Source organism: Oenanthe melanoleuca, chromosome 20 (genome assembly GCF_029582105.1).
Source record: "Oenanthe melanoleuca isolate GR-GAL-2019-014 chromosome 20, OMel1.0, whole genome shotgun sequence".
Taxonomy (NCBI): Eukaryota; Metazoa; Chordata; class Aves; order Passeriformes; family Muscicapidae; genus Oenanthe; species Oenanthe melanoleuca.
Window position 1 is genome coordinate 9320013 of NC_079353.1, and position 15379 is coordinate 9335391.

General features: G+C 46.5%; 1 protein-coding gene across 3 annotated transcripts; it reads right to left on the reverse strand.

The window, feature by feature from the left end:
- Positions 1–1032: 1032 nt before the first annotated feature.
- On the reverse strand, positions 1033–9000 carry MANBAL (mannosidase beta like). Of its 3 annotated transcripts, none has more exons than XM_056507247.1 (4): positions 8953–9000; positions 7752–7800; positions 5912–6106; positions 1033–3412 (listed from the first exon to the last, which is right to left on the reverse strand). In XM_056507247.1, exons 3-4 carry the CDS (start codon positions 6059–6061, stop codon positions 3305–3307), a joined length of 258 nt encoding a protein of 85 aa, XP_056363222.1. In that variant the 5' UTR covers positions 6062–6106; positions 7752–7800; positions 8953–9000; the 3' UTR covers positions 1033–3304. The 3 variants fall into 3 exon arrangements, with proteins under 3 accessions (XP_056363222.1, XP_056363223.1, XP_056363224.1); XM_056507248.1 differs by having other exon boundaries at positions 8935–8965; XM_056507249.1 differs by lacking the exons at positions 7752–7800; positions 8953–9000 and adding an exon at positions 7650–7712.
- Positions 9001–15379: the final 6379 nt, after the last annotated feature.

Here is a 15379-nt window from a genome sequence, read left to right on the forward strand (position 1 = left end):
TAATTGAACTATGTGAACTGGAACTCCAGTCACGAGCTACTTATTAGCCCGTCTCAAGGGATTGTGCTGCTGGCACTGGGGGAGCACAAGGATGCATTGTGAGCATGGGACAGCTCCAGGGGACAGCATGGCCACAGCTCTGGAGAGGAGCCTGGCCAGAGAGGCAGAGCTGCTTGGATGTGACCAAAAACATGGGAAAGAACTCCCAACTCTGTTTCTTCAGAGCTGAGGCATGTCCTGCTGAGGGACAGGAACTCTGTGACACACACTAGCAGAGAAAATCCAGCCCTCTGCCAGTTCCTGGTTCTGGCTGGCAGAGCAAGGTGTGGCTGCAGAGGTGCTGTCCACTGGCAGGTACCTGGAGACAGACCTTTGAAAACCTCCCCTTCAATAAAATTGACTTAATGAGGTCTTCAGCTCCCTTTTGGATGTTCATTACAAAACAGCCTGGAGAAAAGTGCTTGGGAATTAAAGGAGTTGCCACACTAGTCCTTCTCTGTTTTGGTTTTCTGATGAGAGAACCAGCAGACACTTGCCAGAGCTTGGTCTCACTGTAGCCAAGAAAGCCACTACCAGATTGATCTCACTGTGGCCAAGAAGAGCCGCCAGACAGCCCCATGCTCCAGCCATGCAAACCTGGGCTCCTGAAAATCCCTTTTACCAGCCTACTGAATCCCCATCTAATCCCATGCTTGCTTTATTAACAAATGATGCCTTTATTAGGTTTACCTTCATGGGGGCTCTTAGAGCCAAAAACCTCTCATGGGGGGCAAATTGATTTAGTCACTGGATGGTTTTCCCCTTCTTTCCAAGAGGGTGAAGCACTGTTGGGAGATAATTTGCTATTTCCAAGTCAAACACAGATACAGATGCACACATGCCTGACAGTATTAGCTAACCAATTTTTCACAGATTAAAGGATCTGAAAGGATTTCCCTTAATGGATGATTTTAATGAATAGGTTATTTATGTCCCTGTGTTCCTACAGTCTGGGAGCTCTGGGAACAGGCAGCACAACTTGACACACAGATGTCTTTTAAACAAAGATTCTGATGGCATTTATTACACATTTCAAGATAAACTAAAATACATGGGTTATTGGTAATCTCTATATACCCTAAGTTCAACAAACAAGAGCATTCAAATACAAAGCTGTCAGGAACAGACTGGGGAATTTATCTTCATCCCTTTTCCCGCCAACAAAACCAAACCCCAACATCCATGATTTCCACTGAGCAATGAGTGAGCCAGCCTGCAAATAGCTGGATGTGGACATTGATGTAGTAGCTGCTATTTCAGGTAACAGCCACACACTGCTAACTGGTTCTGAGCTGCAGAAGTGACTCTGTAGTTTGGATAACGTGTGTCTTGTGATTTTGTTAAAGCATTAACCCCCTGCTTTAGGTAACCTGCAGAAAGCTGGAAAACCATTCTCATGTATTAAAATGGAAAGAGTGATCTGTAGTACCTACCCAGGGCTTTTCTTTGCCCTGCAGATCAGAGACAGAGCATAGGTCCATCATGGAAACTGATGGCACAATACTGTTCTTTGTTATTTATGTGGGAACTTTTTGTAATATTTCTTTGTACTGAGAACTTAAAGCAACTTTAGCGTGCTTGTGTCTCCTATGCTTTGTTCTGTCCTCCTGGTACTGCCTTCATGTAGCTCAAAAAAAAAAAATTTAAAAAGAAGAATTTAAAGCAGAACTCCAAGCTGGATTTTAAGTGCAACTTGGTGCCAGCATTCTGGCTAAGGGCATCAGAGAGCCCGGAGCAGGGAAATCAGTCACACTGGTACTGGGATCCATCTGTCACCCCACCAAAAACAAGAGTGAGCAGAGGACGTGGCAGTTCTCAGCACTGATGGTTTCTGTAAAGTGTTGCTCACCTGCTGCTAAAGAACACACACCTGGGCTCACCAGGCTTTTGTGACTTGAGGATGGGAGTCTGTGTATGCAAAGAGGATCACAGACTTGCAACCCTGCCAGGGAGAACCCTTCCTTCAAAGCTGCTCTGAACCCTGGGTGCGCCTCAGAGAGCAGGTTCTCCTCCCATTGACTCACCCCTGATCAAACAAACCAAGACGTGAGCTGGCAGCAGGAAGCTCAAGCTGCTCCAGAGACTCTGTGGCTACGTCACCACCTATCTCCTTCCAGTCCTGTCTAGCCACATTTAAATCCAGTCCTGGATTGTCCCTGGGCCTGGAGAGCCAGAGCCTGAAGGAACACAGTGTCTGCGTCTCCTGCCATACAGCCGTGGTTCACAGCCACCCCTTGCATCTTAACATACCACATCTCCTCAGGCTGAGAACATATTCACCCTCAGGAGTAAATCAGCCAGAGGAGATGGAGCAGACTGTGGCAGGGAAGGCTGGGAGGGAATTTGCAAGTGCAATGATCCCCAGCTGTGCTGAAAGAGGGCCCATGGTCAGGGATCAGCCAGCTGGCAGCAGGGTTTATCCATGGCTGATACACCCCCAGAGCATCAGCCCACCTCCCACCTCAGCAGCTCTTCTCCAGCACACAGTGCCTGGTCTTCCCAAGTTCCCAAAAACAAGTCCATTAGCACAGGCATTAAATTCTGCACCTTCCAGAGTCAAATTATTTCCTGATTCTTATAGTCATCACAATCCCCACCACAGCCTCAGTTCCCTGAAATGTAGCTGCTTTCAAAGGTGGGAACAGAAAGGAAGAGTGCATGGGTGGGGAACAAGAGGCAGCGACGCTGGGGAAATGAAAGCTTTCATCTCCAGCAGTCTGGAATCTGGTGAGTTGTTACCTAAAGAATTAAAGAATATGACAAAGGCATTATGATTAAGCCATAAAATGCAGCCATGTATTTCAGACTAGATGACAACAGAGATGAATACAAAGCTCTGTAGTGTGGGATTCTTGATCCATTTGATCCCTCTGCCTTCAAAAAACACAACACAAACTGGTATCCAAAGCAGCAAACCCATGCTCCACTTTCCACAGGGACTTTACTACAAATCCCAGTTAGCATGGAGGAGCCAGGCCAAGAGCCCTCTCTACCCACCAGAACTGGAAGAAGTCACTTTAATGGTGACTGACACATTAATCAAGTCAAATGAAGTCCTGGTATGTGAAGTTCTCCTTGCTTGTAAGAAATCTATGGCAGAAGCCCAACCCTTCCACTCTTCTAAGTTTCTTCTCCCTTGCCCCTGAAATGTAAAAGATGGCAATGCCAGAAAACCATTAATAGAGTTAGTTGCCTTTGATGTTGTCTCTGAGGAAGCACGATTATAGGTGGTTATTTGGTCTTTGGAGGCTCATCAGTCACACCTCTATCGTTTCTTTTTGGTTTCCTTCTTAGGTTTCTTGCTTATCTGTGGAGCAGCTGCCTTTGGCTTCTTCACCGTCTCTGAATTCTTAGGCTCAAAACTGTCCGAGTCCTACAAGAATCAATTAAGAAACAGTCAGTAACTATTTTTTACCATTTGCTAACAGGTTGCTTTGGGGATTTGAGTATAAGCCAGAGGAAACAAGTGCTGGGCATCTCTGTTGGAACACACTGGTGTCAAACTGAGGCCACATTTAATGAGACTCGAGCAGCATCATCTCTTTTCCTTCTGCATGTGCCTTTTGATGAGTGTGAGTTTCTGCACAGAAACAGCTTGTTACCAGAGATGCCATTAAAAGCTGAAGTATCTAAAACAGGCTTTGAAGAAGAAAAACTTTGAAGGCAAGAAGAAAATCAACACTAAATGAAAACTATTTGAATTAGGAAAAGATAACATATAATCACCAGGGTGCATGGAAACAATCAGCAGGCATTTCTGCCAAACATTAATCACTATCATGTGCAAGACAAAAAAATATTCCCCAAAGTAGCAGTAAGAATATAAAGCTCAGAGCCTCTAAACAAAGCCCAAAATCCAAGGAGGGAATTGAAGGCAAAGCTTTCTCCACCTGGACTAACAAAATACTGAGATATGATGCTTGCTTCCTTCAGAGAAGATGAGAGGTAATATTGCAGCCATGGGAAATAAAATCTAGTTATCTTGTGAAAACATAAGGGAACAGCGCCAGTCTCCTCTGAGAAAGCACACACATGCAGATTGCCTCCTTTCATTAAATGCATTTGAGGATAAATATTGCTTTAGCATCTTGGGTTCTCTCAGCCTGAGTGTGCCAACTGGAAAAGGACACACAAAAAATGGCTGAGCAAGATGTGCAAGTTCCAAGCTTCCAAGGCAAAAGTTCAGCTAATGGAGGGGGAGGCAGCATCTGACAGTGTCCTTTTAATCAAAGAGCTTGCTTCCAACATCTCTCAACTTACTGGGTTATTTCATCTCACATCTGTGTGGCTTTCCAAGGAAGGAGACTTGGCTGGCTTTCCAAAGGCTGTGATCAGTGCACAGGGAGCTGGCAGGCTCCAGGGAGATGATTATTACTCAGGGATGCAGAATGCTGCTGCCATAACATGAACACTGCTGCCTTCTAATGTCCAAACTAAGGCACACTTCAAAGTTTGGGGCTCCAAGACAACAAAGTTCCCCAATATCCTACCCAGACTTAAGCATCATTCTCAAGATCTGGAGGAGTAATCTATGATGTTTATGGTCTTGTAAACAAGTCATAAGGACAGCACATCAGGAGGACAGTTTATATACAGAAAATAAAAAATAGAGTATGCAAACATCAAGGCATACTACAAATGCAAGCAGTAAAAGGTCCTTGATCCTTATTGTTTTAACTGGGGTCTGGTCTCCAGTTTCCCACTCCAGACCAAAGCTCTCACTCTTTTTCAACTTTCAAGAATGGGGTTACTCATTATTTCTCCAAAATTTACTGGGGAAATGATGGACTCTGACAAATGGGCGCTGGTGGCTGCAGAGTAACAGTGCAAAGGTTGGAGTCAATGATCTTACAGGTCTTTTCCAACCTGAATGATTCTAGGACTTGCAATGTCACTGCTGGTATCCAGCAACTGCCTGCTCATCTCCCTGCTGAGAGGTGCAGCTCCTGTGGCAGGACAAGCAGGAGGGAGCATGCCCCATGGCAGGACAGCATCACATCACATCAGCAGTTAAAGGTGGAAAAATTGGGTAATGAACTTTATCTTTCACTCTGTACCTCATCCTGAGGCATTCCCTTTCTCCAATAGGTGGAAAATTTCCATGCTTCCTCTGTACAGGAGGGAGCAAACAAGGAAATACTCTGAAAACAAAACTCCCTATGCTGAGTTGTTACTGACAATATACCATATGCTTTCAGACAACATCTGTATCAAAGCACCAAACTTGCAGCCTGATCACCTTGCAGCAGTGAAGTATCTGTCCCCAGCACCAAAGACATTTTTCTCTTTCATGAAAACAGCCAGGCAGGTGCAGAACATCCCTCAGTCTAGAGGAACAGCTTACCTCAACCTTTCCCTTTCACCTTCTCCTGTGCCAGCTGCATCAAAGCACCCTTGGGCACTGGATGGGATGTCAGTCCTAAAAATTGCTTTTCTCACCTTTAGGATATACTAGGAGTTTCACCTGCATCTTGCTTCCAAAAATCACACACAAACTCAAGCCCAGAGTAATTTCCTGAAAGGCAGGTCCTGCAAAGGGGATGACCTGCCTGAATTAATGAAGCAAATCAGCAGCAGGATGACAATATGGGTTGGGACAAAGCCTTCTTTGCAGCCAGTGCTTCAGGTTGCTTTTTTCACTGATATTAAGAGAGATCCTGGCTCAGATATTTATTCCTGATTTTCCTATCTGGTGGTAAATCACAAGACAGAAGCTGGAGGTGGGAAAGCCAGAGGGAAGGGAGGAGAAGGAACAATGAAACTATCATCAATCCCAGGGACAGCTGTATCTCCATTAGCCATTCAACATTCCCTCCCATCCTGTTTTCTGTGACTCTGCCCATTTATATCAATATTAAAGAGCACTACTTACTGTCTTGTGGGTCTTGGACACAGGCAGGATTATGGCAAGCACACAGATCAGCTGGAAAATGGCTCCAAAGAAGAGTCCATATCGCAGCACATTCTCCAGGAATGTGGGCTCAGGGATTTCAGGTGGGGAGAAATCCAACTCTGCAGCCATTGCCAGTGCACTCTTCTCCTCTGCTGCTCTCAAGAAGACTGGTCACTGAAAGAGGGAAAATACAGAGCAATTTTTTGCATCATTCTTTCTGGCATTTGCTTTCTGTTATATAAAAATGACAGACTCTCAAGATACTCTTGATCTACTGGAGCAGTAACAAAAAGGAAAATGAAAGCTCAGTTTAATTTGTGTGTTTGTCTTTTGTCACCTGCCTACAAAAATAGGCCTCAACTCTTGGCCATTTGTGGGTGAGAAGCAGACAAACTATGAACCATGCTCATGAAACAATAAGGGAAAAGCTTAATAAGCAAGAATACATTTCTTCCTGAAGTTGATCACATGCAAGATGATTACTATTTATTTTTACTTATACTGTTTATGTGGTCACAGCCTTGTTTTAGATGCTGTACAAACCCAACTACTAAACCACACAGAGGAAGAGCTTTTGAAGGCAAAGAACAAGTTATGGGGACAAATTTAAGTGTGGTTTTAGTGACTGGTTACACTAAGCCTCATAGAACTTAAAACAGTCACACAGGTAGTTTGTGGCAGAGTTAAATATTGACCTCCTGGGTCCCAAGCTTCTCAGCCATGAGACCATCCTTCCTTCCTCCCTTTATCTTTTGCTAATGTAATTGTCAATTTGTTCTATGAATGAGTAATGGCTTTTTATAACAAGGGAGAACTCTCCTGCCAGAACTGCCTCAGTATGCCTCAGGAAGTCCCCAAAGGGAAATCAAATTAGTCTGAGATGCCATCACACTCAGCTGTGATTACTGCCCCACTCAGTTTTCCTGACCTGGATGATCCCAGTGTGCATTCCCTGGATCAGCACTGCTCACCGATAGTTACAATTCTTTGTACCACTAAAGCTTGGGTGTCAATGAGTTTGTACACTGAGTTTGCCTCCTAGAAATTATCTCCAAAGCAAGCTCTACATTTCTCAGGCTGGGAGGAGATGGTTATAATCTGCAGATTGTGACCCAGCCCAGAAGGATGGTAACTGTGGTGTGTAATTCCAGCAAAGTTAGAGTTGATAAATTTGAGAATCAACTCAATGCCACTGCACAAGAGGCAAGTATGACTTGGTGACATACTAGAAGGAGAGGTATATAAATTACAAAAAATAATTATTTAATTTTAATTCAGCTGAAGTACAGAATGTTATTCTGAATTTTAAGACAGGAAAACATTTCCAACTGCAAAGATTACCAGTCATTAGAATAGAGAGACTGTGGATTCCCTGCTACTGGTGATTCAAAAGAGCAGATCAGATGAGCACTGGCCTGGGATGGGGTGTGGGTATATATAATTCTGCCTTTGAACCAGGAGATAAGAATAGGTGACCTCCTGAGGTCCTGTCCAGCTCTGTACTTCCGTGAAAGAAAATGTTTCAAATTCTGATTCAAACTCAGCCAGCAAGGGCTATGTGGGATGTGTACATGAAGTCAGGACTCACACTGACCCCCCAGGCTCAGCCAGTCCCAAAGGCTGCTCAATGCTGTGAACAAAGCCTGAATGCATGTGGCTCAAATTGCTTTTGCCTTTTAAATCACCCCCTCTCCCAGCCCTCTAAAAACAGAATCACCTCTGAGTTGCATTTATCTCATCTGGATATCTTTTGAAAACACTACTGTTGCCTGCCCCTGTCCTCAAACACAGCAGGAAGGGATGTTCCTTCATTCCTCACCTGGAGTTTTCTCAGGACAAACTCCTACTGATAATCCCAATTCACACACCTGAAACACAACAGAGAGATGAAAAGAAAAGGAAACAGATACAATGAAAACAAAAAATCTCTGTCCTCATCTACAACTCTCTCCTCCTTTCCCCTTTTCTAGCTCATCTCCTCTGAGGACATTAGTACTTCTCTAACAAATCCAGGTGACATGACCAGCACCAAGAGCTCTCCTGCAGCCTGGCAGCAGCTCCACCACCATGTGAAGCAGTATCCCATGAAATAAGCTCAGAGAAGAGCTCCAAATAATTACAGCAGTGTCCTTGCTTGCTCAGTTAACCCACACTCGGACCATTGGTTTTCCTGCCATCAGTGGAGCCAAACTCTGAGCAAAACTCCTCAGTTTTAAAAACTCCAGCAGTTCACACAATGCCCACAGCCTCTGCTTTGCACCTAAGCCAACAGCTCCCTGGATGATGGAGCTTTCCTCCCTGCTCCCAAGAAGCTCCATTTCACCACTTATTCCTTTTATTAAGAGATAACATCTCTTCTTCTTCATGGGTTGTCCATTGCCTTTCTCCTCAGACCACATTACCATGGCCACACTTAAAGCAATTCTTCTCAAATTGCATTTGAAGATCAATACTCCTATGTCACATCCTGAGAGGAAGCTGCCCTTGATCCCTCCAGCTTATCCATGAGGTCTGATACCAATGAATGAGGTAAATAATAATAAATCAACATATTTCCAGGATAAGGGCCATGCATCAGCCAGGAGAGACTCAAACCTTTCTTTCTGCTGCACTGTTGTTTCCCAGCTGACATCTTCAACACTTGACACTATATAAATAATTAGCATAGGACAAAGCCATGGGAACGGCTCAAGTAATATATATTAGCTTCTCCTTAGAATAAAGCACAATGAAAGATTCGGTCCAAGGACCAGGTAAAAAAAGCTCAAGCTGGAATTTTTAAATGGTTTAACAGCTGTAGGATGGAGTTCGGGCAATTTCTACAGGCATTCCTACCGGCAGCGCTGAATGCACCGAGCGGCCGAGGAGCCCAGCGGTGGCACCGGGCAGCCGTGCCCGGGCTGTGGGAGCAGCTGTGCAGCTCCAGGGCGGGGACACCGGCGTCCTCCTCCCTCCATCCCTTCATCCCTTCATCCATCCATCCATCCCTCCCGGGCACGAACCCAGCGCGGCCCGCTCACCGCCCGCTCCGCTCCGCTCCGCTCCCGGCCCGCGCCGCCCCGGAACCGCTTCCCGCCCGCTGCGAGTGCTTCCGGCCCAGCCCGAGCACCGCCGCTCCCGCTGCGGTCCCTGGGAACCGCCCCGGCAACCATCCCGGCAACCATCCCGGCAACCACCCTGGCAACCGGCCTAGCAACCGGCCTAGCAACCATCCCGGCAACCATCCCGGCAACCATCCCGGCAACCACCCTGGCAACCGGCCTAGCAACCATCCCGGCAACCATCCCGGCAACCACCCTGGCAACCGGCCTAGCAACCGGCCTAGCAACCATCCCGGCAACCATCCCGGCAACCACCCTGGCAACCGGCCTAGCAACCGGCCTAGCAACCATCCCGGCAACCATCCCGGCAACCACCCTGGCAACCGGCCTAGCAACCGGCCTAGCAACCATCCCGGCAACCATCCCGGCAACCACCCTGGCAACCGCCCCTAGCAACCATCCCAGCAAGCACCCTAGCAACCATCCTGGCAACTGCCCCTAGCAACCGCCCCTAGCAACCATCCCAGCAACCGCCCTAGCAACCATCCTGGCAACTGCCCCCAGCAACCATCCTGGCAAACACTCTAGCAACATCCTGGCAACTGCCCCTAGCAACCGCCCCTAGCAACCATCCCAGAAACCGCTCCTAGCAACCATCCCAGCAACCGCCGATAGCAACCGCCCCTAGCAACCATCCCGGCAACCGCTCCTAACAACCATCCCGGCAACCGCCCCTGGCAACCATCCCAGCAACCGCCCCAGCAACCACCCCGGCAACCGCCCCTAGCAACCATCCTGGCAACCGCCCCTAGCAACTGCCCCCAGCAACCATCCCAGCAACCGCCCCTAGCAACCATCTGTGCAACCGCCCTAGGAACCATCCCTAGCAACTGCCCCAGCAACCACTCCTGACAACCATCGCTAGCAACTATCCATAGCGACCATCCCTAGCAACCGTCCCCAGCATGCATCTCAGCAACTGACCACTCCCACAACCATCCCTAGCAACCGCATCAGCAACCATCCCTAGCAATCACCCCTAGCAACCACCCATAGCAACCGCCCCAGCAACCATCCCCAGCAACAGCACCAGCAACTGCCCCTAGCAACCACTCCAACAACCACCCCGGTAACCGTCCATAGCAGCCATCCCAGCAGTTCCCTGGCACTCCCAGACCCCGCTGTGGCACTGTGTTCCTCAGGGCAGCCTGAGGTGGGTCAGGGCCAGGGGAACCAGAGGGAGTGGGGGCTCCACTGCTGTGTTCCTCCAAAACCCCCTGAGCCAATCAGCTCCATGTTCTGTGCCCCACCCCGGCTGTGGGAGCCTGTGGGTGCCAACCCCTGGTGGGTCACGGAATCCCTGAAACAATGAGGTTGGAAAAGATCTCCGAGGTCACTAAATCCAACCTGTGACCCAACACCACCTTGTCAACCAAACAGAGCAGCAAGTGCCATGCCCAGTCTTTACTGAAACACCTCCAGGGATGTCCCCTCTGTGGTGTCCCCTCCATGGTGTCCCCTCCATGGTGTCCCCACCACATCCAAGGGCTGCCCATTCCAAGGTCTAATCACTCTTTTTGCATAGAAATTCCTCCTGATGTCCCACCTAAACCTCCCCTGGTGCAGCCTAAGGCTATGTCTTGTCATCCTGGTTGGGTGCCCTTGGCAGAAGCACCCCAGGCTTTTACACCTCAGGCTTAATGCACTCACCCCCTAAGTCCTTGTGGGTGTTTTAATGCCACCATCAATTATGGGGCCTTTCAGTCCTGGTGGATTTCTCTTTATCCACAAGGTTTTCATCTCTTCCCCTGACATACTCTGGCAGCAACAATTAAGATGTGCTTCTGGCTTTGCTCTTGACAGGAACTTTATTTTTAACATCCTGTCCAGTTTCCAGCTCTGAACTGGAGATGTCTCGATAAGGTGACATAAAAAAGGGGAAATAGCTTGGGCTCTGTTTTGCTCATTTGTGGTATTTAAAGAATGTAATTTGTTTTGCCCTTTTCCTAACCCTAAACTATCAGAAGTGCCAGGTTGGATTTTCTGTAGACCTTTATTACCAGAGAGCCTAAATACTGTGGGAAAAACCTAATGTGTTACTTATCTACTGAGGAAATAAGGTATGGCATTTGTAATAAAAGGATTTTCTAGGCTGTTACCATTTTAAATTAAATGGATATTAATGATAACAATTTCAAAGATTTTTTGCAATTGGATTAGAAATATTTCATGTTTTTTAGTGCAGAAGACATTACAAACAACTGTGAACACTGCTGAATGAGTGACAGAAGCCAGAGACACTTACACACAGAAATTCTTCTGGAATAATAATCTTGAGAAAATAACTTTTAAATGGAGCTTCCCCTGCCCCTGGTGAATGACTAAAGGATTATGCCAGAGCTCAGGAAAGCAGTAAATTCTGCCCTTTCACCTTCTTACCTCCCAAACTCTGAATGTTTAGGATGAAAAAAGCCCCACTGAATAGGAAGAAATAATTCTTGAAAATGTCAGGAGGGATCTTATCAGAATGAATTAACAGACAGATTAAATTCTTCCCAGTATTACCAGTACAGTGAATGTGCTGGTGCTGCTGTCCACACACCTCACAGGCTCCACTCCTTGCAGATGGAGTTTGTAGGCAAAGGGGAAAAGACACTCATTACTGTATATTTTATTATTTTTCTTCTTTCCCCAGCAGAAAGGGCACTACTGACTCCAAATGCAATTAGGCAGGTGAGATGTGCAGGTTTTAGGCAGCTCCTGCCCCTTCTCTCCCCCTTTATTTCACCCCAAGGCTACCAAACCCTCCAGGCCAGGCCAGGAGTGCCCCAGTTTGGGAGACACAAGCAGGTGGTGCCATCAGCTCACTGTGGCTGCCCATCTTCCACCAGCACCACACTGCCCCACTCCTTGCATCTGAGTGGGAAATGACAAAAAAGGGAAGCTAGCTATCAAAAAAAAGGGAAGATTTTACCAAACCAGACCATATCCAAGTGTGTTTGAAAGCTAAAATTGATACAAATGGACATGGCAATTTTGTCAGGATGCTGCTCTAAGTAGGGACAATGCACAAGCAAGTCTTTCTCCAAATCCAAATAATCCTTGGCTTTTTTTTCAGTCCTTTCTACATTTCTTCTTTGTGGTATTTCCTGCTTGTCTTTGCAGAAGGCCTCTTTATTGCCACTCACTGTACGTGTGATCCTTGTGCTCCAAGGTCTTGTGCATCCTCAGAAAAATAATTACAACTGCTCTCATTTCTCATCCCTTACTGGAACACAGCCTTTCTTATTCCCTCTCCATAAACCACATTTTGCCTTCTCAATACCAGTAGCATCTCACTCTTATTCTGGTTTTTATCAGAGATTTTCAAAGGATTGAAGCTGCCTTTCCCTATTCACTGATTCTGGCTGTAATCTGCTGTGTAACCTTCTAGCCAAGGCTCCTTTCCAAACTGAAATGAGAGTGGTAAGACCAAAGATGAGCTCCTTAATTACTGACATTCACTGCTGGCATCTCAGCTCTGTCTGCCAGGCTTGGAGGAGGAAGGAGATGGTATTTAGAGAACCAGAAATTCACGAATCAGTAACTCTGGAGCCTACAGCTGAGTATAACTGGCTGAAACTCTTGGCAGTTCACTTGGGCAATGCTGAAATGCTCCAGAGCTCTGCTGGGGAATGAACAGAGCCAGCCAGGTACAGACTCTATAAATGGATCCCACCTGCAGAGCCCATCAGGCTCCTGACAGATGCACATCTCAAAGGCTGCTGCCATTTTCTCTGCTGTACAGGATCAGGGATAGTTAATGTTTGAAGATTAAGTAGGCTTTTCATGCAGGCTTTTAACACCATGAGACAGTCCTTTCCGACAGCACTTCTTGCACATTTTGAATTTCTGATTTATTTTGTCTGTTTTTAATCTGATCCCCTGCTTCAGACTCATTCTCGGAGTGCTCTCATCCAGAGTGTCTCCTTCCTTGAGATTATTTTGATAAATGTTTGTATTAGGCTTCCCACCAATTTGAATTCCTCCAGGGAAAATTCTCCTCAGGAAGTCTATTGATGTTCAAAGGGTTGAGTCTGGCGGATCTGAAGATCCAAGTTTCAACACTTTATCCTTCCAAGAAGGAGAAACCAAGTCTTGTATGATTTTTTCTAACGGCAAGTCTCACCACACCCACTGGGTTGGAGCTTTGGGTTTTTTGCTTCTTCCTTAGAAGAAGCACAGGCTAAATCTTGTCTTTCTCATCTCATTTCAGTTTGCTTGCCTTCCACAGAAATAACTGGATTTTTGCAAAGAACTTTGAAATGAAAGTTACTGTGAACACAGCAGTAATGAATGCTGCAATTATTACAAATGTATTATAATGTGCCTGAGTTCTGCCACTTGGGATAAGAATTAAACCAAAAGAGCTTCCATCCTACCTCTGTGATGGCAAACCCAGGCAAAAAAACCCATAACTTTTAGTCTTAATTCTGTTTAATTCACCATTAGGGCAATTGCCACAAGTTAGTCACCACCCCACCTCTCACACAAGCAAAAGCAAACCAGAGGAAACAGCTCTGTCCCCAGGGCTCTCTTGGAAGTGGTAGAGGGTAGAGAAGCCACCTTGTGTGACATTTTGGAGAAGTGCAGAAAAGCTTTTGACAGCTGAGAACAGGATGGTTTTCTGCCATTTGATGAGTTACTTCTGGCTGTCATTAGTTTCAGCCCCAAAGGTTGAACCCCATTTCACACACTGCTCGGCTCACCTGAAGCTGCTATGTCGTGCACCTGGAATAGATGGGTGATTTTTTAAAGCATGGCATGGAGACTGAGGGAGGGAGAGCTGAGAGGAAATCAATACCTGGGAAATTGCTTCAGGATTCTAACTGTGCCATTTGTCAGTGAAGGATTGGCACTGAAATAAAAGTAGCTGGCATGTGCTTCACCCAAGCGCTGTGGGGAGGGTGGGTCTGCTTGGATGTGACTCCAAAATCCAGCAGTTCCAGATGCTGAAGAAATCCATGGCAGCTCCTACCTGGCTGTAGATTCCATCAAGCTTGCACTGGTGTTGGCTTGGGTTTAGAGGGCAAACTGAGAGTTACCCACTGCTTGTTGCTAACATGAAGATCTGTGGGAGATAATGAGAGTTGCAAACTTCAGTTTTGGGAGCCAGTGGATGCTGACACTGGCATGTGGCTGTTGTATGGAGAAGAGATGGGGAGAAATTGGGAAGGCTCTAGAGACAAACTAAGTGATGCTCTGAAGAGAAAAGGCTGCTCATTTTGCAAATCAAATTTGTCATTTGTTGTGCCAAATTGTTGATACAAACCCTAAAGTGAAATTCCTGTGAGGAATGTTGTCACACAGGCAGTATGTTTAGACTTTGAGTGCCACTGATAGTCCTGGGGGCAGCCCTGGGGCTGTGGGGAGCACAGAACTGCAGCCAGAGCCCCCCTGGCATGTGCAGGGGGCAGTTCTATATGTGTGACAGCCCTACAGAAAAAGTGACCATGAGAACAGAGCACACACCTGCAACACCAACAGGAATGGGTGCAAAACTGGCTCCAAACAGCTCTGGATCCTGTCACAGTCTGTAGCATCTTCATCCAGGCAGCAGTGGGGATCACAGACATTGCTGGAGAAGCAGCTGCATGTGCCAGAGGAAGAGCCTGTGGAGCCTGGTGGAGAAGATCCAAAAATGACCTTTCTGGGTCCTGGGAAGACAGGAAGGTTTTGATTGAAGCTGGGACAGGAAATCCCAGGGGCAGAAACACTGCTCTATTTATGCTGTTGCAGAACTCCTAAGCTGGATGCACCCAACAGAGCCTCAAGGGTTTTTAGAAATTTCTGCTGCCTCCCGCAATTAACCCAAAGCCATTCTTGTAGGTCTTGCTGGATCCAGCTGTGCATGGCAGGAACCCAACCTAGGCAGCCCAAGGAAACCCCTGGGATGATGAAGCTTTATAGAATCTTCTGTGAAAGCAGCTCATTTGAGATATGAACATGGATCACAGCCTTCCTAACCTGAAATGGGTATCAGGCAGCTATAAACAAGTCAGTTATAGACTGATTCTCCTTGATCAGAGAAATATTGCCTGATATCATATGCAGCTCTGTGTAAGGCAAGGGGCCAGCTGGATGAAGAATCAGCTCAAGACCAGGCTATAAGATAATAACTTGAAATAGTGTTGGCTCTTGACTGGTTTAACAGCATGATCTGATTCATCTGTTCAGCCAGTGCAGCACCAAGACAGTGTAAGAAAAATAAGTCATGCTTAAAAATGAAAAAATAGTGCAATCAGCCTCACACATGAAAGAACACTAACAGATTCAAAAAAATTATAAAAATCCCTTTCCAGTTTGCAAGGACCACATACAGCTTTGTGCATCAGGACAAGGATTTTGGAAAACCTGCTCTGTGCTA

What these genes read in the sequence shown, in the direction of transcription:
- MANBAL (XM_056507247.1), bottom strand. Translation starts at nt 6,061, where the DNA reads ATGGCTGCAGAGTTGGATTTCTCCCCACCTGAAATCCCTGAGCCCACA. An exon ending in TGTCCAAGACCCACAAGACA is followed by an intron (nt 3,413 to 5,911) that starts GTAAGTAGTGCT and finishes TGATTCTTGTAG; the next exon opens with GACTCGGACAGTTTTGAGCC.